At 35.4% G+C, this 23739-nt stretch overlaps 1 protein-coding gene across 10 annotated transcripts in view; it reads left to right on the top strand.

Moving 5' to 3' along the window:
* The window catches only part of ITGB3BP (integrin subunit beta 3 binding protein), a 73519-nt gene that overhangs the window by 33732 nt on the left and 16048 nt on the right, over positions 1 to 23739 (top strand). For 9 of the 10 annotated variants that reach the window (XR_005788616.1, XR_005788619.1, XR_005788618.1 and 6 more), the window contains 4 exons: positions 8818 to 8887; positions 22605 to 22683; positions 23107 to 23203; positions 23659 to 23718. Coding sequence is in view for 6 of the 10 variants with exons in the window: in XM_040470481.1 (XP_040326415.1) it covers positions 8818 to 8887; positions 22605 to 22683; positions 23107 to 23203; positions 23659 to 23718 (306 nt within the window). In the remaining 4 variants the exon portion in view is untranslated. The remainder of the gene's footprint in view (positions 1 to 8817; positions 8888 to 22604; positions 22684 to 23106; positions 23204 to 23658; positions 23719 to 23739) is intronic. The other variant, XM_040470483.1, reaches the window with a different exon arrangement.

Here is a 23739-nt window from a genome sequence, read left to right as displayed (position 1 = left end):
AAATGTATGAAGATGTATACATTTTCTTCAAGCTCTGTCTGTTTTTAATACACTTGATATATCTTTTGTTTAAAATTAAAAATTAGTGCCTTAAAGATGGCACATCACCATACTGAAATGTGAATAGATTTTAAGTGGATACCTGCTCGATTTCCATATTGAAATTAAATATGGACTTAAGGGAACATTCCTTTTGCCTATAAAAAGACTGGTCACGTGATCCCAGTTGACATTTAAGTGGATAATTATCACAGATTATAGTACTAAGTAAGCTCTTTTTTAAAAAGTCATACAGCAAGGTTCCTGGGGTGCTGGCAATATTCTATTTCTTAACTTACATGGTGGTTATACTGGTTCATTAAACTGTACATATATGTCTTATATATTCTTTGATATATATATCTCACATACAAAAGTCTCAAAATAGGAGAATTCTCTAGGATCTTATATCACATTATGTCATTTGTAATCATTACATTGCTCATCCTGATATGTCATCTTATACACATTTTAGAAATAAGAAAGTCTGACTCTTATGAAGTAATTTAAGTTCCAAATGATCCCATAACTTCTATTAACAGTTCTCAGTTTTTAAATATTATACAAAACATAAGGTGCAACTTAAATAAGCTCTTTTATTTAAATAGCATTTTCAAGGGCATTTTAGGTGCAATTCACTTCCCATCACACTTAGGATATAATTCAAAACCTTATCATGACTTTTAAGGCCATATATCATCTAATACCTGACCACCTCGTCTATCTCATTTTCTACTACCCTTCCCATGTTTACACTACCTTAACCACTCTTACTATCTTGCTATTAATCAATCACGTCAAACTGCTTCCTGCCACAAGGTCATTGCACTTGCACGTCTCTCAACCTGAAATACTCTTCCTCCTAAAATACTCTTCTTTTACATATTTCTTTTCTTTTCTTTTTTTGTTTTTAAGTTTGTGTACTTTGAGAGAAAGAGAGAGAGTGCAAGCAGGAAAGGGGCAGAAACAAAGAGACACAGAATCCCGAGCAGGCTCTGTGCTGTCAGCGTAGAGCCCAATGTGGGGCTCAAACTCACTAACTGTGAGATCATGCATGGTCTGAGCCAAGATCGAGTCAGATGCCTAACCAACTGAGCCACCCAAGCACCCCTTCCTCTGGGTATTTCTAAGTACTTTCTATATACATTTGAACTATGTACTGTGTGAACAGATGACTTAATACCAAATTTAAATCTATTTGTACTTCTAAAAGAAAGAAAGATCTGTTTCTCAGTCTTCCCTCTGCATAGATTCTACATGTGGGCCAAAAATAGGGTGACTGATTCCAGTTTATACTTTGGAGATATGTATATTTATTTACTTATCATTGTATATGTTTCTCACTGTTATATATGTTTATGTGTGTGTATCATTATATTGCTGCCCTCCGCTACTCCTTAGCAAATTTCTCCAAACTATTATGTTTTCGGTGAAGAGGAAGGATGCATCAGACTTAGTATTTAATAATTGAGTGGAAGGATAAACAACAAATTTGCATGGTCAAAGAGAGTCCTTGTGAATTAGACAGTAGATCTGTAGAAATCAGCCAGACTGTAGCAGTGTAATAGCACAGAGAGATAAAGAGATGGAGAATATGATAAAACGATAAAAAAAAAATGATGAATAAAATAAGAAGCTCCAACATATGTCAAATAGGAGTTCCACAAGGAGGAAATAGGGAGAATGGGGCTGAGGCAGTATTCTAAGACAAAAGGACCATCAGGGTTTTTTTTATAATTGCAATTTCACAATTAAGGAAAGATGAGAATTTCCAGGTTAGAATACCATGCTTAGTTTGAGCAGGATGAATTAAAACAAATCCTTACATATCATGGTAAAACTACAGAACATCAAAGACAAAGAGAAACTTTTAAAGGCCACCAAAGAAAAGACATCTAACCTACAAGGGAATGACAGACTGATAGTAGACTTTTCATCTATAGCAATAGATTCTAAAGGAAGTAGAATGATACCAACTAAAAATCACAGCTGATTTTTTTTATTCAGGAACTGAGGATGAAATAAAGATTTTTTTCAGACAAAGTCAGAAAGAATTTACCATTCACACATACTCCCTGAAAGGACTACTAAAACGTGTACTTACATAAGCAAACTGAGCCTCCAGTAAAGGAATGGACTGCAAAGAGCAATGGTGAAAAAATAAATTAGCAAACCTGGTGGTAAATCTAATTATAAATCTAATTATAAAAATGTGACTACAAACTCCACTGACCATAAAGCAAAAGACAATTTGAGAGATGGAGTTAAAAACAAATAATAGACTGTGATAGCATGGAATATTGATGAGGGAGCAGGAAGAAGCTAAAGTGCTTTAAGATTCTTATAATTTTTAGGGAGCAGATAGAATATCTGTTAATTGACTTTATAATTGAGTTTTTGTTTACTTGCATGTAAAATGGGGAAAGTAATAATATCTACCCTAGGATTGTTGTGAGAATTAAATAAATTCATATACAAAAAGCACTTAGAACAGTACCTGACATGTATTTAAGTTTTCAACACATATTTTAACTGTTTTTATTAATATCTTTATTTATGTTTTAAGAAAAGATATAGGATGTTTAAGAAAAGAAAGCAAATATTGGCTTTAAAAAAAGTTATAGTTGGCATAAGAATATTAATATAGACCAAAATAGATTTTAAGGCAAAAAAGCTTTATTGAAGATAATAGAACTCTTTACATAGTGGGAAAAGGGAAGAGTCACTATCAGAAAAAGAATCCTGAAACTATGTACATCTAAAACAAAAACTCAAACAAAACATAACAAAATGGGACAGGATTATAAGGAGAGACCCACAAATCCCAAATCATAGTAGATTTTAAACTACCTCTTTCAGGGGCACCTGGGTGGCTCAGTTAATTAAGTGTCTGGCTCTTGTTTTCAGTTCAGGTCATGATCTCATGATTCCTGGATTCGAGCCCCACATGGGCTCCACACTGAAAGTGTGGAGCCTGCTTGGGATTCTGTCTCTCCCTCTCTCTCTGCCCCCCCCCCCATTCTCCCTCCCTCTCTCTCTCTCTCTCTCTCCCAAAATAAATAAATAAACTTAAAAAATACTTTAAGAAACTGATGAAATAGATAAAAAACTTAGGACAGACGTAAACAATTTAAACACAGCTAGCAAGCATGATCTAACAAACTGTGGTCAAACAAGTATAATACCTCACACATGATAAAGCATGACAGAACTTTAACAAAAATATAGCCAGTTTGAGAGCACCTAGGTGGCTTATTCAGTTGGGTGTCCGACTTTTGATTTTGGCTTGGGTCATAATCTCAGGGTCGTGAAATCGAGCCCCAAGTTGGGCCCCACACTAAGCACAGAGCCTGCATATGATTCTCTCTCTCTGCCCCTACCTTCCCCCCCCCCAAAAATATATATAGCCAGTTTGGAGTCACAAATAAGTCTCAACATACTAAAAATTGCTATCAAATTTTCTGACCAAAATTTCATGCAATTAGGAATCAATAATAAAAAGGCAGCCCTCTAAAAATTTTTAGCCCACATGTTTGGAAACCTGGAAACTTCTAAATAATTCATTGTTCAGAAAAATCATAAAGGAAGGTATAAAATATTTAAAATGGAATGATAATGAAAACAGAAAACTTACAGGAAAAATGTACACCTGAATACTGCATTATACTAAAACAGTTCTTAGTGGAAATTTTATACTTATAAATGCATATATTTAGAAAGGAAGAATGATTGGGGCGCCTGGGTGGCTTAGTCAGTCTCACGGTTTGTGAGTTCAAGCCCCGCATCAGGCTCTGTGCTGACAGCTCAAAGCCTGGAGCCTGCTTCAGATTCTGTGTCTCCCTCTCTCTCTGCCTCTTCCCTGCTCATTCTCTGTCTCTATCTGACTCTCAAAAATAAATAAACATTTTTAAAAAAATTTAAAAACAAGAAGGAAGAATGATTGAAAACCCATGAGGCAAGCATTCAACTCCAAAAGATGGAAAAAAATAGAACCTCCTAAAATATAAGAAAGGAAATAGTAAAAGATAGAAACTATTAAATAGAAAATAAGATAATAATAAAGAAAAGCAACAAAATCAAAAGCAGGTTCTTTGAAAAGACTAATCAAATGGTAGATCTCTGGCAAGACTGATTTCTTTTTAAGTGGGAGAAGGGACAGACAATATGTATTTCAAAGGAGCTGATAAATTATCAGTTTAAATATCTGATGAGCAGTTTGAGATATATGAGCCAAATGCTTCTTAATGTGAGTCTAATTTGGGTGAAAGCTTTAAAAACTTACCATTCTGCTTCTCAAATATTAATGTTTTAATAGCTAAAAAGCAATTGATTTTCTCATTGATACCTTTCTTTTCAATAATATAGGAAATATTTTAACAATATTACATTTCCATACATGGGACTCAATAAAAGTATTTTGAATTTTAAAAAAGGAACCATTAGCATTGTTATTTTTCATAAATTGATCCTCTAAAGAGGTTCCTCACTCTCCACTCTTGTTTAATAATAATAATGCGGTTAACTAAAAGAATAACATGATTTAATTTGCCTCTTAGCCTACAGGCTCTAACTTGATCTGGCAATAACTCTTTTAGAAAAAAATTACTAACTAGTGTGTAATACCTTAGACAAATCACTTGAACCTGTCTGGGTCAAGGTTTTCCTCAACTCATAACTTTTGGTTTGGGACCAAATGATGCCTAAGATGTATGTCAACTATAAAGTGTACATATCTGGAAACAGCATAATACCAACCTAAACCTGTTTAAATAAGTGTAGCATCCTGGTTAAGAGAACAATCTTTGTAGCCAGATGACTGGGTTTAGATCCTAACTCTGCCACTTACTAGCTTTAGGGCCTTGGATAAGTTATGTAGTCATTCTGTGCCTCTGTTTCCTCATCTGTAAAATGGGAATAAGAATGATCAATTCAGTTTTGCAGATTAGTTTATATACGTAACACTTAAATCAGTTCCTGGTCCTAAAAATACTGTGTAAGTGTTAGCCATTATCATTAAGGTCATTGATTGTATTTCTAAACATTGTGGTCTGTTGAAAGTTATCTTCACTGGTTAGAGAAAGGGCTCCTTGAGCCTTACCAGAAAGTCTAAATACAATTTTGAATATAGTCCAGATTCAGTGATGGTACATTTTTCATCAGTGTATTGTGAAACTCCTTTAAAGGGAGCCACATACACAACTGTTTGTTATGTACACCTAGCAAGAAAAAGACCATTTATAATCTGTGGCTCTTTAACATATGTTCATTGTTAATAGAATGAAACGAAATCAAGGAAGTAATTATTAAGTAACTGGAATACTCTCTTTTTTTTTTTTTTTTAATTTTTTTAGTGTTTATTTTTGAGAGACAGACAGAGCATTAGTGGGGGAGAGGCAGAGAGAGATGGAGACAGAATCTGAAGCAGGCTCCAGGCTCTGAGCGGTCAGCACAGAGCGCAAAGCAGGACTCAAACTCACAAAACATGAGATCATGACCTGAGCCAAAGTCAAACGCTCAACCAACTGAGCCACCCAGGCACCCCTGGAATACTCTTAATGATATAGTAGAGTCTAAACAGTCTCTGATAACTGGTCCAAGTGTTATTCTTAGAGATATTAAAACTCCTCCTATTTAACAGTTGGAAAGTATATCAGAAGTGTAAGTCCTTCCATGAGAAGATGGAGATTAATGCTATTGATTGCATTTTATAGGATAAGATATCTAACTAATCCCCTTACAATAATAAAAATGTTTCAACAGGCATTGACCACCTGGTGAAAATTCAAATAAAGCATTCTTTTACTATTTCTCACCTAACTTTATTGACTGATGGTACTAAAATGTGAAAATTAATTACAAGTTAAAGGAACAAAGTAACTTAATTTTGGAGCTTTATTGAATGCAGACAGCATAGTACAAAATTCAGGAAACTAGTATTAACCTTTAGGCAAAGATTCTCTGAAATAAAGGTTCAATGTGTATCCTGGAATTTCATTTGTAGTTTTCTACAAAACAGATACATTTTTAGCTTGATTGTTTTTAAAAAGAGATGGATTTTAATAGGCTTTTTCCTCAAAGTTCTCTAAAATCATAAATAAAATATGTTACTGTTTTTCCCTTTAATTCTTTGTTAAATAAACTCTTACTATTTGGAATTTAGGGATATAGACAAGTCAAATAATAAAAAGTTAATAAACAAGAGAGATAACTAGTACTTTAGCACAACTTCTGAATCACAAGATTTTCTTTTTGGGATTTTAAAGACTATTTTGAGATAATTTAGTTACATGATTTTTTTGAAAGAAGCCGCAGATCCAAAGTAATAATGAGGGTAATTATTGTTCATCAGTTTCTGAACCAACTTAGTGAAATTACAAATACCAGAGAATAGAAAATATACTTTGGTATAAGTATATTTGGTATAAGTAAACTTACTTACCAAAGTAAGTACACTTTGGTATAAGTATATTTGGTATAAGTAAAAATGAGCTTTTCCTCTAGTAATAGGAGCAAGTAAGAGTAATGGAATAAGAATTAAGTGAAGAAAAAAGAGTAAACCAGCATTGGAAAGTCCGTTCCAGACTACTCTGATATGTTAATAAATTACATTTGAAAATGTAAAGAAATTGCCTTTGTGTTTTCTGTGTACTGGGTTTCATCTGGAAGTATTGGATCCTCCTGAAGTATTACATAGAGCTGTACTGTCCAATATGTTTAGGTATAGAGCATTTAGAAGGTAGATCAGAATCAAGATGTGCTATAAGTGTAAAATACACACCAGATATCAGACGGTGTGAAAAAGAGAATATGAATGATATCATTAATAATCTTATATTATTATGTGTTAAAATTATAGTATGTTGTGTATATTGGGTTAAATGAAATATTAAAGTTTATTTCACTATTTTTTTCCTCGAAAGAATTTCACTAGTAGAAGAGTTTGGTTTGTTTGTTTGTTTGTTTGTTTGTTTTAATTTTTTTTAATGTTTTATTTATTTTTGAGACAGAGAGAGACAGAGCATGAACAGGGGAGGGTCAGAGAGAGAGGGAGACACAGAATCTGAAGCAGGCTCCAGGCTCTGAGCTGTCAGCACAGAGCCCGACACGGGGCTTGAACCCACGGACCGTGAGATCATGACCTGAGCCGAAGTCGGATGCTTAACCGATTGAGCCACCCAGGTGCCCCACTAGTAGAAGAGTTTGAATTACATAAGTGGCTCACATTATATTTCTGTTGGAGAATGTGAGCTAGGTTTTCATGGTAGATTGTATCAAACAATTTTTTTAGAAAAATAATGAGAATGTTGAGTAAGAGTTCTTGTGCCAGTTGTTGAACAAATGGAACTGCATAAAAATACGTAGAGGTTGTCACCAGTTCTACATTTTATTTATTTATTTATTTATTTTTTACCAGTTATACATTTTTTTTTAATTTTTTTTTTAACGTTTATTTATTTTTGAGACAGAGAGAGACAGAGCATGAACAGGGGAGGGTCAGAGAGAGAGGGAGACACAGAATCTGAAACGGGCTCCAGGCTCTGAGCTGTCAGCACAGAGCCTGACGCTGGGCTCGAACTCACATACCGTGAGATCATGACCTGAGCCGAAGTCGGACGCTTAACTGACTGAGCCACCCAGGCGCCCCACCAGTTATACATTTTAAAAAGTGATTTCTCTGGACTGTTTTTCAGTGAAAAGTTTGGATTATTCATTTATTTGCTTCCTTATTCATTCAACAAACATTTATTAAAGGCCAATATATGTAAGACGTTAAGAATCTTTTTGCTAATATGTTCTCAAATATTGTTTGTATTATTGTTGTATTTAAATTAAATTATTGTATTATTATACATCAAATATGTTTAAAGTATATGGATTACTGTACTATGCAGTACAGTAGAAAAAAATAACTAAATGGGGAGCCTATAAAACAATTATCTATGACTAATATTATCTATGATAATAGTAATTGACCACTAATAAGTGCAAACATCATATTCTACCAGAACTATAAAATCAAATTTACATTTCAACCCAGCACACAGATCTTTCCAAGAATTTACTAAATCAATATGCATTTTTTCAATATGCAGTTAAAATCAGGTACGTTGATTCCTAATATCAAATTTATTTTACTGTGATAGCACTAGGAACTCACTATTTTCTAGCTAGAAGCATAGCACCAACCCCTTGTTAACTTTGAGGCAAAAAATAGGGGTGAAATAATACAAACTAGAAACTTTAAAATAATGTTTTTTATTAAACTATCTGATGAAAGTATCTGTCATCTAGTAAAGATTCTTTTTCCTATATAATGTCCTCATGAATAAAAAATTGAGAGATTGGGGGGGGGCACCTGAGTGCTTAAGATGGTTGAGCATCCAACTCTTGATTTCAGCTCAGTTCATCATTCAAGGGTCATAAGATTGAGCCCTGCATGGGGCTCTGTGCTGAGTGTAGAGCCTGCTTAAGATTCTTTCTCTCTCTCTCTCTCTCCCTCTGCTCCTCCTTCACCCAACCTCTCCCACCCCCATGCACTCTTTCTAAAATTTAAAAAGAGGGGGGTGGAGATTTTAAAATAAAAAAACAAAATAGCTATTGAAAAGTTATTCATAATAATGATTTTTTTTCCATAACAAATTGCAGGATACTTTTTCTTTTCCTACTCCCTTTTGTCTACCCCTTTAGCTTCTATTTAAACTTTGGCGAACTAATTCTATTTAAAACTTGACAATTTTCCCTTAACTTTATGTTCTTCTTTTTACTGTATGTATATAGGAAAGAGGAAAAAAATGAATCACCTCAGTTTAAATGAAAGGAAGGAATCTACAACAAAAGACAATGATGAGTAAGTTTGTTGTTTTTAAAATAATTCTACACAGGTGTCTTTTTAATTTGTTTTAATTTACACTCAAGTTAGTTATCATATATAGTGCAACAATGATTTCAGGAGTAGATTCCTTAATGCCCCTTACCCATTTAGCCCATCCCCCCTCCCACAACCCCTCCAGTAACCCTCTGTTCTCTATATTTAAAAGTCTCTTATGTTTTTCCCCCTCCCTGTTTTTATATTATTTTTGCTTCCCTTCCCTCATGTTCATCTGTTTTGTATCTTAAATTCCTCATATGAGTGAAGTCATATGACATTTGTCTTTCTCTGACTAATTTGGCTTAGCATAATACCCTCTAGTTCTGACCACATAGTTGCAAATGGCAAGATTTTATTCTTTTTGATTGCCAAGTAATATTCCATTGTATATATATATCACATCTTCTTATCCATTCATCCATCAATGGACATCCGGACTCTTTCCATACTTTGGCTATTGTTGATAGTGCTGCTATAAACATGGGGGTCCATGTGTCCCTTCGAAACAGCACACCTGTATCCCTTGGATACATGCCTAGTAGTGCATTTGCTGGGTCGTAGGGTAGTTCTATTTTTAGCTTTTTGAGGAACCTCCATACTGTTTTCCAGAGTGGCTGCACCAGCTTGCATTCCCACCAACAATGCAAAAGAGATCCTCTTTCTCCGCATCCTCACCAACATCTGTTGTTGCCTGAGTTGTTCATGTTAGCCATTCTGACAGGTGTAAGGTGGTATCTCATTGTGGTTTTGATTTGTATTTCCCTGATGATGAGTGATATTGAGCATTTTTTCATGTGTCAATTGGCCATCTGGATGTCTTCTTTGGAGAAGTGTCTATTCATGTCTTTTGCCCGTTTCTTCACTGGATGATTTGTTTTTTGGGTGTTGAGTTTGATAAGTTCTTTATAGATTTTGGATACTAACCCTTTTTCTGATATGTCGTTTGCAAATATCTTCTCCCTTTCGATTGCCTTTTGGTTTTGCTGATTGTTTCCTTCGCTATGCAGAAGCTTTTTATTTTGGTGAGGTCCCAATAGTTCATTTTGCTTTTGTTTCTCTTGCCCCCGGAGACATGTTGCATAAGCAGTTGCTGCAGCCAAGGTCAAAGAGGTTTTTGCTTGCTTTCTCCTCGAGGATTTTGATGGCTTACTGTCTTACATTTAGGTCTTTCATTCATTTTGAGTTTATTTTTGTGTATGGTATAAGAAAGTGGTCCAGGTTCATTGTTCTGCATGTCGCTGTCTAGTTTTCCCAGCACCACTTGCTGAAGAGACCGTCTTTATTCCATTGGATATTCTTTCCTGCTTTGTCAAATATTAGTTGCCCATACGTTTGTGGGTCCATTTCTGGGTTTTCTATTCTGTTCCATTGATCTGAGTGTCTGTTTTTGTGCCACACACACGTGTCTTGAAAGAAAAGGGTCATATTTGTAAAAGTAATAATGTAAGAGAAATAACTTATTTGCAGAAATTAAAAAAGTTTATATCTGAGTTGAAGTATTCTTCTTTCCTTTTTTTAATGTTTATTTATTTTTGATAGCATGCACAAAAGTGCGTGCCCGAGCATGATAGGGGCAGAGAGAGAGGGAGACAGAGGATCGGAAGCAGGGTCCACACTGACAGCAGAGAGCCTGGTGTGGGATTGGAACTCACAAACCATGACATTATGACCTGACACTTAACTGACTGAGCCACCCAGGCATCCCTAAGTATTCTTTTCAAAGAAGAAAATACTTTGTGGTGTATTTTACAGTGTTCATGTGATCATGGTATCTGATATCTTAATTTTAATACTCATTGAGCCCAGTTTCCAAGCCCATGAATAAGAGACTAGCTTAAGGTAAAACTGAGGAAAATGCCCTTTTCAGATTTTACATAGGTGGAAAAGTAATACATTGTCTGGGAACATAATGCCTAACAAAGATCTGGCTCAAGAGCTAGGAACACAATGAATGAAGCCAGCAGATTAAGGGATCCGGAGGAACCTAGGGGACCTATATGCCAGCATCCAACTGTTTTCATATTGGCCAGCCAGTGTTGCCTTGAATGAAGATATTATCTACAAAAATCTACTTTCCACATATGTTCTGGAAAGAATACTTACATCTATCCAGTGAGGCTGGAAAAATTGAATTAAGCAGAATAGGGGGTTAAATTTTCAAAGTAGTTCATATGTTCAGCTCATTTACCCTTTCAGCTATATCGTCTGTGTGCCTCACAATGTGATGGATGGGTAAAGATGAAGAAGATGAAGTTTCTCCCCTTTGGGAGCTTATGGTCTTATGTTGTAAGTTAGCATACCTTTCCAAACTTAGAAAAAGGTTATAAGGTATGTTTCAAAATGTTTTTTAAATCATTTGAGTGGAATTCAGAATGCATTTTCCATACAAACGGTGTTGTAATTTGTGGTTATAACTCCAGAAGTCTATTTTTTCATAATGTAGCTGAACTATAGTATTAGTCTAGGTTAAAATATACAAAAATTGAATGCCATTTAGAGTACAGCAAGGACAAAGGGAAGAGTTTCTCAAAGAAATTTTCTTTGTTTGGCATCTCATACGTTATTGTACCCCTTTAATCTGTTTTTACTAGCTGCTTTTCCTAGCCATGTTCCCCCAGCTCCAAATCTTTTCATGTACCCTGTCCCACAAATATTTTTGCTGTAAATTACTACTCCTTCCTTTCCCTAAGCAAATTTCCCATTTCCTCAGTGAAATCAATCTCAACTAGATATTGAGAGACAAGCATTCTCTTTTTGTTTAACTTATTTAATGTCTTTTTAAATTGGCAAGATATACAGATGTAAAAATCTCAAATTGTCCAAAAGGACATACGGTGAGAGCAAGTGGCAAGTAACAGTTTTTGAATCATGTATAATCCTATTTTGAAAGCAGATACCTGTGAAACCAAATGAATTTCTGATATAATTATATAAAGTGTAACAAACTTAGGAGTAAAAGTAGGCAGTGAAGGAGGAAATGTTTTGAAACAACAGCAATACCACATAAGAAGCCAAACTTACCTTTGCTCTCCTCCCAATCAGCTCCTCTTAAGCTACTCTAACTTTTTATACTTTCTTCCCTTCCTTATTTTTCTGAACCCATCAATTTGCTTATATCCACATTTTTAACAACAGCTCTCATAGCAGTGGGCTTTCAAGTAGCAAGGGAGGAACAAGAACCCTTGTTATGGTTCACTTAGGAATTTGCCTATATTTTTAATTTCTAAAGATCGCTGTTATTTATGGATAGTACTCCATGACTTGATACTAAAATTAGTGAACTTAAGGACAAGCCAAGATATTTTTCATTAGATAAAAATTATGGCTTGCTGATTGTTTTTTCCACTCATAAAATTATTCAATCCTAGTCAGTAAAGCCATTTACCAGCTTTAGTAATGGGTTCTTCATTTATTCCACTTGTTTAAATTTCTTTTATTATCCTGTAAAGCCATTCTAAAGACTTGGGGTTTTTTTTAATCTTAAATTGAACATTTCACTTTTGTACATCAATTTTAAATGATCATAGCATTTTATATTTTGTTTTGGCAATTGTGTAGGTTAGGGTTGTCCAGAGAAACAGAACCAATAGCAGATACATATATATGTAAGAATATAATAATAATACAGTATTAATAAAATATAATATTTAAAGATAAAATGGTATAGATATAATTCTTAAAATGTATTGATAATGAGATATATATGTGTGTGTATATATATATATATAAATACTTGCATATATAGAGATACATTGATTATGAAGAATTGGCTCATAAAATTATAGAGGCTAAGTCTCACCATCTACCATCTGCAAGCCTGAGACCCAAGAAAGCCAGCAGTGTGATTCTAGTTCAAGTCCAAAGGCCTGATAATCAGGAGAGCTGATGGTATAAATCCTAGTTCAAGAGCAGGAAAAGAGCAGTGTCCCAATTCAGGCAGGCAAGCAAGGCACCAATCCCCCCTTCCTCTACTTTTGTTCTATTTAGCCCCTCAACAGATTGAATGATGCCCACCCACACTGGGAAGATAGTCTACCTTAGTTTTTACTAAGGTGGTTATACTGTGGTGATTTTCTAACTCCATCCTTCCTTCTATTGGTCGGCCTTTTTAAAATTCATGAGTTCATAGTGATAAAGGTTTTTTCCTTGCCTTCCCTCTTTCCATATTCTCACCTCTTCTCAAACATTAGATCTTTGGTTCCTAACAGCAGCAATATATTTTCACATTTGGTCATTCTTATCACATACACAAAATAGTTTCAGAATTCCTGCACTCATAGCACTACTAAAAACAAAACTGCAAAGCACTCAAGATTTGTTTGCAATCTTTTGTTGTCTTTAATAAGACAACTAATAATACTGTTGACAGTATATAGTCAAATTACTGTTCCAAAACTACTTGGATTAGTTCTTTAAGTTTTTTTTTTTATTTTAATTCCAGTATAGTTAACATACAGTGTTTTATTAGTTTCAGGTGTACAATATAGCAATTCAAGAATTCTATACAATACTCAGTGCTCATCATGATAAGTGTACTCTTTAATCCCTATCACCTATTTCACCCATCCCCCCACCCACCTCCCCTCTGATAACCATCAATTTGTTCTCTATAGATAAGAATCTGTTTCTTGGTTTCTCTTTTTTTCCTTTGCTCATTTGTTTTGTTTCTTAAATTCCACATATGAGTGAAAGCATACAGTATCTTTCTTTCTCAGACTAACTTATTTTACTTAGCATTATACTCTCTAGCCCCATCCATGTTGTTACAAATGGCAAGATTTCATTCTTTTTTATGGCTGAGTAATATTCCACTGTATGTATATAAAGATATATGTACATCTTTATCCATTCATCAGTCACTGGGCACTTGGGCTGCTTCCATAATTTGACTATTGTAAATAGTGCTGTAATAAACATAAAACTGCATGTATCCCTTTGAATTAGTGTTTTTTTTATGCGGGGGGTGGGGGGGTGGGGTGGGTAAATACCCAGTGGTGCAATTACCAGCTACTAGGATAGTTCTATTTTTAACTTTTTGAAGAACTTCCAAAAACACTGTTTTCTACAGTGGCTGCATCAGTGTGCATCCCCACCAGGAGCACACAAAGGTTCCTTTTTCTCCACATTACTTGGATTAGTTGTTTGTTTGAAGAGTTAGTTATTCATTTCAAGTGGTTAGGTTCTCTTGTTTCTGTTTGTACTCAATTTAAATATTCTCATCTTTTTTTATTTAATTTCACTCTTTAACTCTGTAAAACATTCATATGTTCCAAAAGCCAAAACTTTACAAAAAAGTATGTTCAGAGAAGTGTCATTCCCTGCCCCATTCTTTCTACCTACTCCCTGTAGGTAACCAAATTCATTAGTTTCTGGTTTACCTTTGCTATGTTTATTTTTATAAAATTAAGCCCTTTCATTTCTTTTTTCTGATTTCTCATTTCATACAAAGATGGCATACCATGTATACTTGTGTATGCTTTTTGTTTTTCAGTTATGTATTTGTCCTCAAATGACACCCTGTTAATCAACTTAGCAAGTTTAAAACATAAGAATTCTACCAATAGGAAAATATGGTTCCATGTTCTAGGTTTAAATGTTTTTCCACAGAAAACAAGCCATTAGTGACATGTCAATAAAGCTCATTTATAAACAACCACCTACACATTACTATTTTATGTGAACTTCCATATCCTTTATATGCTGAAAGGAAAATATATTATATAATTCACTGCCATTGGCTTTTATTCCTCTTGGCAGTTTGCTGCTGCCTACTGTCATTGCTCTGAAAATGCAGTAATGGTGACCGTCCTTTTGTAGGGTTTATTTCCATTAAACTTCTTATTTTCAGCCTGTAGATTGGCATGCTACTGTGAGAAGTGAAACATAGAGATCATGTGTACCCTTTTCCCCCTTTCCTGACATGATAACATCTTGCAAAACTGTAGGACAGTATCACAACCAGGAAATTGACATTGCCACAATCCACTGATTTTTATTCAGATTTCTCAAGTTTCACATGCACTCTGTGTGTGTGTGTGTGTGTGTGTGTGTGTGTGTGTGTGTGTTCTATGTAACTTTATCACATCCAGTTTCAAGTATCTGCCACCACAGTCAAGATACAGGATGTTCCCATCACCACAAAAATCCCTCCTATTGTATAAAGCTTATTTTTAACCACTGGTTTATTCTCTTGTAGACATAAAGGTAATTTTTTAGATTTAAAAAAAAAATTCAGGGCACCTAGGTGGCTCAGTCAGTTAAGCGTCCAATACTTGATTTCGGCTCAGGTCATGATCTCATGGTTTGTGGGCTCGAGCCCCACATTGTGCTCTGCACTGAGCGTGGAGCCTGCTTGGGACTCTCTCTGTCCTTTCTTTCTCTCTCTCTCTCTCTCTCTCTCTGCCCCTCCCTGCTTATGCTGTCTCTCTCTCTCTCTCTCTCAAAAGAAATAAACATTTAAAAAAATTCCATACTAATTCAAATAAAACCTTTATCATTGTAATGAATTATGCCAGAACTGGGTTTTCTATTTGTATGTTATGTATACAATTAACTGTGACAGGTAGCCACTGTTCAGAATTCTATGTCTGAGTTTCTCTTTACTGTTTTTTAAGTATTCAGTCATGCAACAGGAATCTGAGTTATGAATCACTTTCTGCTTAAATCAGGATCTCTAGGGGTGAGTTAGTTGAAAATGCTTATCAAGGAGGGATGCCTGAATGGTTCAGTTGGTTAAGCATCTGACTCTTGATTTAGGCTCAGGTCATGATTTCATGGTTTGTGGGTTCAAGCCCTGTGTCGGGCTCTGGGCTGACAGTTTGGAGCCTGCTCTAAGGGATTCTCTTTCCCTCTCTCTCAATAAAATAAACTTAAAAAAAAAAAGAAAATGCTTATCAAAAACTTAAAAATAAAAGTAAAGTTATGCCTATATTCTGTATATTTATTAAGAGACTTATTTTTCAGCTGTTCAAAATTTTTGACATGGAAGAATGAAAAATTTTCCCCAAAGATCAGTAACAAGATAGCCATGCCCATTTTCACCACTGGTGTCCAACATTTTACTGGCAATTCTAATCAGAGCAATTAGAGGGAAGGAAGAAAAGGAGGGAGGGAATGAAGAAAGAAAGGAAGAAAACAAAGGCATCCATTTGGAAAGGAAGAAATAAAACTATCTCTATTTGCAGACAACAATAAGGTACCTAGGAATAAACCTAAGTAAAGTGGTAAAAGATCTATACTCTGAAAACTATACAACACTTATGAAAGAAATTGAAGAGGACACAAAGAAATGGAAAAACATTCCATGCTCATAGATAGGAAGAACAGACATTGTTAAGATGTCTGTACTACCCAAAGCAATCTACACATTATACATTTAATGCAATCCCTACCAAAATACCAACAGTGGGGCTCCTGGATGGCTCAGTCAGTTAAGAGTCTGACTCTTGATTTTGGTTCAGGTCGTGATCTCATGGTTCATGGGTTCAAGACCCACATCAGGCTCCGTGCAGAGCTGCTTGGAATTCTCTCTCTCTCTCTCTCTCTCTCTCTCTCTCTGCCCCTTCCCCTCCCTCCCTCTCTGTCTGTCTCTCTCTCTCTCTTTCAAAATAAATAAATAAACTTAAAAAAAAATACCACCAGCATTTTTCAGAGAGCTAGAACAGTCCTAAAATTTATGCAACCACAAAATGTATGGAACCACAAAAGACCCTGAATAGCCAAAGCAATCCTGAAAAAACAAAACTGTAGGCATCGATTCCAGATTTCAAGCTATATTACAAAGCTGTAGTCATCGAGAGAGTACAGTCCTGGCACAAAAATAGACATGTAGATGAATGGAACAAAATAGAAAATCCAGAAATGGACCCATGGCTATATGGTCAACTAATCTTGGACAAAGCAGGGAAGAATATCCAATGGAAAAAGACAGTCTCTTCAACAAATGGTGTTGAGAAAACTGGACGGCGACATGCAGAAGAATGAAACTAGACCACTTTCTTACACCATACATGCAAATAAATTCAAAATGGATGAAAGACCTAAATGTGAGACAGGAAACCATCAAAATCCTAGAGGAGGACACAGGCAGCAACCTCTTTGACGTTGGCCACAGCAACTTCTTACCAGACACATCCCCAAAGGCAAGGGAAACAAAAGCAAACTGTTGGGACTTCATCAAGATAAAAAGCCTCTGCACAGCAAGGAAACAATCAACAAAACTAAAAGTTAGCCTATGGAATGGGAGAAGATATTTGGGAATGACATAACAGATAGGGGGTTAGCATCAAAAATCTATAAAGAACTTACCAAACTTAACACCCAAAAAACAAATAACTCAGTTGAGAAATGGGCAGAAGGGGCGCTTAAGCATCTAACTCTTGATTTCGGTTCAGGTCGTGATCACACAGTTTGTGGGTTCAAGCCCTGCATCAAAGCCTGCTTGGGATTCTTTCCCTCTCCCTCTCTCTGCCCTTCCCCCACTTGTGCACATGCTCTCTCTCAAAATAAATAAATAAACTTAAAAGAAAAAAAAATGGGCAGAAGACATGAATAGACACTTTTCCAAAGAAGACATCCAGATGGCTAGCAGACACATGAAAAGATGCCCAACATCACTTATCATCAGGAAAATACAAATCAGAACCATAATGAGATTACCACCTCACACCTGTCAGAATGGCTAAAATTAACAATATAGGAAAGAGTAAGTGTTGGTGAGGATGGAGAGAAAAGGGGAACCCTCTTGCGCTGTTGGTGGGAATGCAAACTGGTGCAGCCACTCTTGAGAGCAATATGGAGGTGCCTCAAGAAACTAAAGCTAGAACTACCCTACAATCCAGCAATTGCACTATTAGGTATCCACCCAAAGGATACAAAAATACAGATTTGAAGAGAAACACGCACCCCAGTGTTTACAGCAGCATTATCAACAATAGCCAAACTATGGAGAGAGCCCAAATATCCATTGACTGAAGAATAGATAAAGAAGATGTGTGTGTGTGTGCACGCGCATGCGAGTGTGTAACGGAATATCACTCGGCCATCAAAAACACTGTAATCTTGCCATTTGCAATGATGTGGATGGAGCTAGAATATATTATGCTAAGCGAAATAGGTCAATCAAAAAAGACATACGGTGTAATTTCACTCATGTGAAATTTAAGAAAGAAAACAGATGAACATAGCGGAAGGGAAGGAAAAATAAGACAAGAACAGGGAGGCAAACCATAAGAGACTCCTAAATACATAGAACAAACCGAGGGTTGCTGGAGGAAAGGTAGATGGGGGATGGGCTAACTGGGTGATGGGTACTAAAGAGGGCACTTGTGATGAGCACTGTGTGTTGTATATAAGTGATGAATCACTGAATTCTCCTGAAACCAGTACTACACTGCATGTTAACTAAAATTTAGATTTAAAAAATATATGTTAAAAAAAAAAGAAAATTCCAAAGAATGCACATTGACTATGTTTCTTATTGTTTAACCCTGAATAATTAAATAATTTGTGTTTTGGTTTCCATATCTGTAAAATGGAGATAATATTTACCACAGAGAGTTATTTTAAAGGTTAAAATATAGCTTGTAGCTTATAAAGTAACAAGTATAGTGTTTTGACTTTAGAAAGAGCTCAAAAAAAATTTAGCAATATATTTCATTATTACAGTCCAGCTGTCATCCAAAATAATCGGTTTAGATAAATAGAATTAATTAGATAAATAGAGGTTCCGTGACCTATTTACCTTTTTCTGTATAAGACATAGAAAGTATTAGGAGGGTAAAGAAAAACCTGAGGATTTTGTCCCTTTTTTTTTTCCTTTCCTTTTAGAGAGAGACAGAGCGCAACCAGAGGAAGGGCAGAGAGAGAGGGAGACACAGAATCCAAAGCAGGCTCCAGGCTCTGAGCTGTCAGCACAGAGCCTGACATAGGGCTCGAACTCACGAGCCATGAGATCACAACCTGAGCCAAAGTCAGATGCTTAACCAATTAAGCCACCCAGGTGCTTGGGATTTTGTCCCTTTAACGTTCACATAACTTGCAGGTTTCTTGAGATTTTATACAAAAATGGTCTCTTACAGGTAGTGACTTTGATATAAGTTTTTAGTAATGGAATTAATTAAAAGTTCATTTGTGGCCTTTGAGAGTGTCGGTAGAGTAGTAAGGCAGAAATCTGAATATAAGAGTTTAATTTCGGTATTGAAGAGTAGAGACTGTATCAGACCATTATTTTGAGCATTTTTTTGATTTGTGAAAAAAAAGAGCATTTGTTAAATTAAGTAAAAGGAGAGTTAAGCAGCATCAGGGATCCAGCAAATCATATATGTACTTATAATATTGACCATCAATACCGCTGTAAAATTTTCGTAGCATTCATAGCTTAGTCCAGAAAGTAAAGAAAACAAATAGGTAGGAAATCCAGGATTGCACATTAGAAGGACATGTGTGTGGCAGAAGGTTAACGGGCTGAGTAATTAACCTTCTTTTTTCTATTTGTAATTATCCCCAGCCTTATTGAAGTATAATTAACAAATAAAATTGTATGTATTTAAAGTGTATAAGATGATGATTTGAATGTGTGTGTGTGTGTGTGTGTGTGTGTGTGTGTGTGCACGCGCGCGCGTGTGCGTACCCATTCTAAGAAACTGGTTGCCATCAAGATGGGAGGAGCTGATTTCATTTAAGAAGAAGTAAAAGGAGGAGGGGGAGAGGAAAAGAGATTAAAATAAAGAGGGGAGTCACCTAACTGGCTCAGTCAGTGAAGCGTGTGATTCTCGATCTCAGGGTCATGAGTTTGAGCCACATATGAGTTTAGCCACATTACCTAAAAATTAAATTTAATTTAAATTAAAAAAAATAAAATAATGGGAATAAATAAATGGGAATAAAAAATAAAATAATAGTGTCCACCAGTTTACTTGGTCTTGCAGTGAAGACAAGTTTCCCTCCAAAAGCAGCTTACGCATGTGAAGGATATCTTAAAAAACAGTTTCCCCAGATATTTGATACTCAGTTCCTACAGCTCTCCAAGGCTGTCAATAACAGTTTGCTTAGCTGAGCCCCTCAATAATATCTTAACTTGAGAGAGAATTGCTAACAGGTCTTTTTGGGATGCTACACTGCACAACTCCTGCACAACATTCACATCTTTATCTGAACAAAGCTTCTTGGAGTCATTCAAGACGGCAACGCTGCAGGACCCACCCCCACACAATTCCATGAGGGTCAACAGGGAATATCATCAGTTCCTTAAAGTATGGTAAGACAGTGTAGAGAGGCTCCGTCACTTCAGTCCTCCCAGGAAAAGAATGCAAGGTAAAGAACCCTTAGGATTGCTTCTCATAGCGAAGTAACGCATTTGCCTCAGCTATAGCCCCCTGAGGTAGTTGGTGATCGTTGGTATAATGTAGGGGAGTCTGGAGGTTCCCAGCCCTGAATGGGAGTCATTTAAAACCTCTTGCTCCTTCAGACTCTCGGAGCTCAGTGGAAGGGGCTGGAATTCCTTTTTGACACTCTCTCTCCAACTGAAGTTCAGGTGGTAAGCAAGCAAGGCCTCAGACAAGTGACTTTTAATTGAAAGTACATAATAATAGGGGCACCTTGGTGGCTCAGTTAGTTGAGCATCTGACTCTTAATCTCAGCTCAGGTCATGATCTCACACAGTTCATGGGTTTGAGCCCCAAGTCGGGCTCTGCCTGGATTCTCTCTCCCTCTCTCTCTGCCCATCCCCTACTGACGTACACATGCTCTCTCATTTTCCTTACGTAAGTTTTAGCTTTTGCATAAATAACTGTCTCTCCATTCCTTGTTTGCATACTTAATCTATTTTACTTGGTTGAAATATACTGTATCTATTCATCATGTATGAAAATTTAACATATTTGTCTTATTTGTGATAGCACAGAAATGTTAATAGATAACACTGATGTGATTTTGAAAAGCATTTAAATAGAATTTCTAGTTTCTCTCATAAAATCAATAGTATAGATTTGTGGTCTCTGACTGAAACAGTAGTCACTAGCCAGCCACACATGGCTAATGAGCATTTGAAATGTGACTAGTCTGAAATGAGATGTGCTATGAATATAAAGTACATACCGGATTTTGAAAAAAAGCATAATGGAGAGGATGTGGAGAAACGGGAACCCTCTTGCACTGTTGGTGGGAATGCAAATTGGTGCAGCCACTCTGGAAAACAGTGTGGAGGTTCCTCAAAAAATTAAAAATAGACCTACCCTATGACCCAGCAATAGCAGTGCTAGGAATTTACCCAAGGGATACGGGAGTGCTGATGCATAGGGGCATTTGTACCCCAATGTTTATAGCAGCACTCTCAACAATAGCCAAATTATGGAAAGAGCCTAAATGTCCAGCAACTGATGAATGGATAAAGAAATTGTGGTTTATATGCACAATGGAATACTACGTGGCAATGAGAAAGAATGAAATCTGGCCATTTGTAGCAACGTGGATGGAACTGGAGAGTGTGATGCTAAGTGAAATAAGCCATACAGAGAAAGGCAGATACCGTATGTTTTCACTCTTATGTGGATCCTGAGAAACTTAACAGGAACCTATGGGGGAGGGGAAGGAAAAAAAAAAGAGGTTAGAGTGGGAGAGAGCCAAAGCATAAGAGACTCTTAAAAACTGAGAACAAACTGAGGGTTGATGGGGGATGGGAGGGAGGGGAGGGTGGGTGATGGGTATTGAGGAGGGCACCTTTTGGGATGAGCACTGGGTGTTGTATGGAAACCAATTTGACCATAAACTTCATATATTGAAAAAAAAAAGAAAAACATAAAATATCTCATGAATAATTTTTATTGATTACATGTTGAAATGATAATACTTTGGATATATTGGTTAAATAAAATATATTATTAAAATTAAGTTCACTTATTTCTTTTTACTTCTTTTATTGTGGCTACTAGAAAACTTTAAATTACATATGTGGCTTACATTTTATTTCTATTAGACTGCACTGATATAGATTATCTTATACAGCTATGAGACTATATAAAAATTGGAAAAGACACTAAAACTGCAAGAACAAGGGAATGGTTAAATCATCTTTGGTATGTTTACTAGGTACAATATTGTGCAGCCTTTAAATTATAAACATATGGGTGATGTGGCCAAAAACAAATATGTAATATTATATTAAGGGCAGAAAGTATGATATAAAGTTATAGAAATTAAAAAAAAAAACAAAAACCTAAGAGAATTTTTCCAGTATGGTAGCATGCTAACTACAGATAGGTTCAGTAGATAGGATTACAAGTGAAGTTTTCTTTGTTTCCAAATTTAATAGAGTGCCTTTGTAATCTTTTTCACACTGAAATATATGAAAACCGTAAAACTTCTTTTCCTATTACAAAAATTACTGGGTAACACTGACTCATAGGTTTCGATGGTGTATTAGTGTTCACTTTGAGAAGGGAGCAAGCCAACTAACCACATCTTCACATCCTCTCCCACTGCTCAGCGAAAATCCCAAAGACAGGGTGATTGGTCACATACACTGTGTTTGTAAAGGGATGAAAGAATGATGGAGGAACATTTACATCTTCTACTGCTTTTTAAAGAAAAGAATTAGAAAAATGAACCTAAGATCTCTTAAAAAGAATTAAAGCTGTGAAAATGACGTGCTGTGTTTAAATGCTGATCTTGCTAAATATGTATATTTTTTCATTTATAGATTCATGGTGTTGCTGTCTCAAGTTGAAAAATCATCAGAAGAAATCCTGGAAATAATGCAAAATTTAAGTAGTATACAGGTTTGCTTTTTTTTTTTTTCCTTTGAGATGTATAATTTTTCATATATCTCCTACTCCATTTGAAAAAAGAAGATAGGAAAGAAGCCCTAAATTGGAGAATCCAATCCAGGAAAGAATTTACAGGGAATATGTCTAGTTACTTTTTATGTAGGAATTTCTTTTCTTATATGAACATTAATTAACCATAATATTTTAGTAAGATTTAAAAGTAAATTTGTGGATCATGTTTAGTGTTTTTAATAAATTATTTTTATTCAGGCATTTTAATGCTTGCAGTAGTTGACCTACCAGAAGAAAAGTTAAACTTCCTACCACAGAATTCAAGTTTTTCAGATGAAAGAAACAGTAAACTGTATTTTTACTAGACTTGTCAGCAATGTTGTATTTGTAGAGAACTTAACTCATGAGATGTCTTTCTTTTAGGCTTTGGAGGGCAGTAGAGAGCTTGGAAAGCTCATTGGTATCTCCCGTATGTCATGTTTCTTCTTACAAAAAGAAATGCAGAAAACGAAAGAGCTAAGTAAGAAAAATTCATGAGTTTTCAATGGCATCTCCATTCCTTATTTGTAAACTTATATATGTATTCTAATATTCTCAATTTTAGAGATAAGCCTAATAGTTTTTACCATATTTAAATCTGATAGACTTTTTTTATCTATGGCACTACTGGACATGTATTGAAAATATTATTTAGAAAATCAGAAGCCATATATCTTTTACCACGATATGTTATTTCAGGGATTCTTGCTGAATATGAAGGGAAAGAATATGCCTTTGCAAATGAATATCAGGCTTTTTAAAAATTTGGTGCTCATTATTTAAGGAAGATATAATAAGGTATTGCATTTTGTACTTGAAATCTATGTGTATTACTTAAAATTATTTTTTTTTCATTAAGTTAGTCTAAGATGAGAAATTATTTGCATTCCACGTTAGTTCTTAACATGGGATTTTTTTTTTTTTTTTTTTTTTTAGTGACAAAAGTAACAAAACAAAAACTCTTTGAAAAGAAGAGTTCAGGACCTCCCAACAAAGGTAAAGAGTTGTGTTTTGGGG

This window comes from Herpailurus yagouaroundi, unplaced genomic scaffold (assembly GCF_014898765.1).
Source record: "Herpailurus yagouaroundi ecotype Mexico unplaced genomic scaffold, PumYag 77, whole genome shotgun sequence".
NCBI classification, from domain to species: domain Eukaryota; kingdom Metazoa; phylum Chordata; class Mammalia; order Carnivora; family Felidae; genus Herpailurus; species Herpailurus yagouaroundi.
The sequence above is the reverse complement of the archived record's forward strand: the minus strand, read 5'-3'. Positions and strand labels throughout refer to the sequence as shown.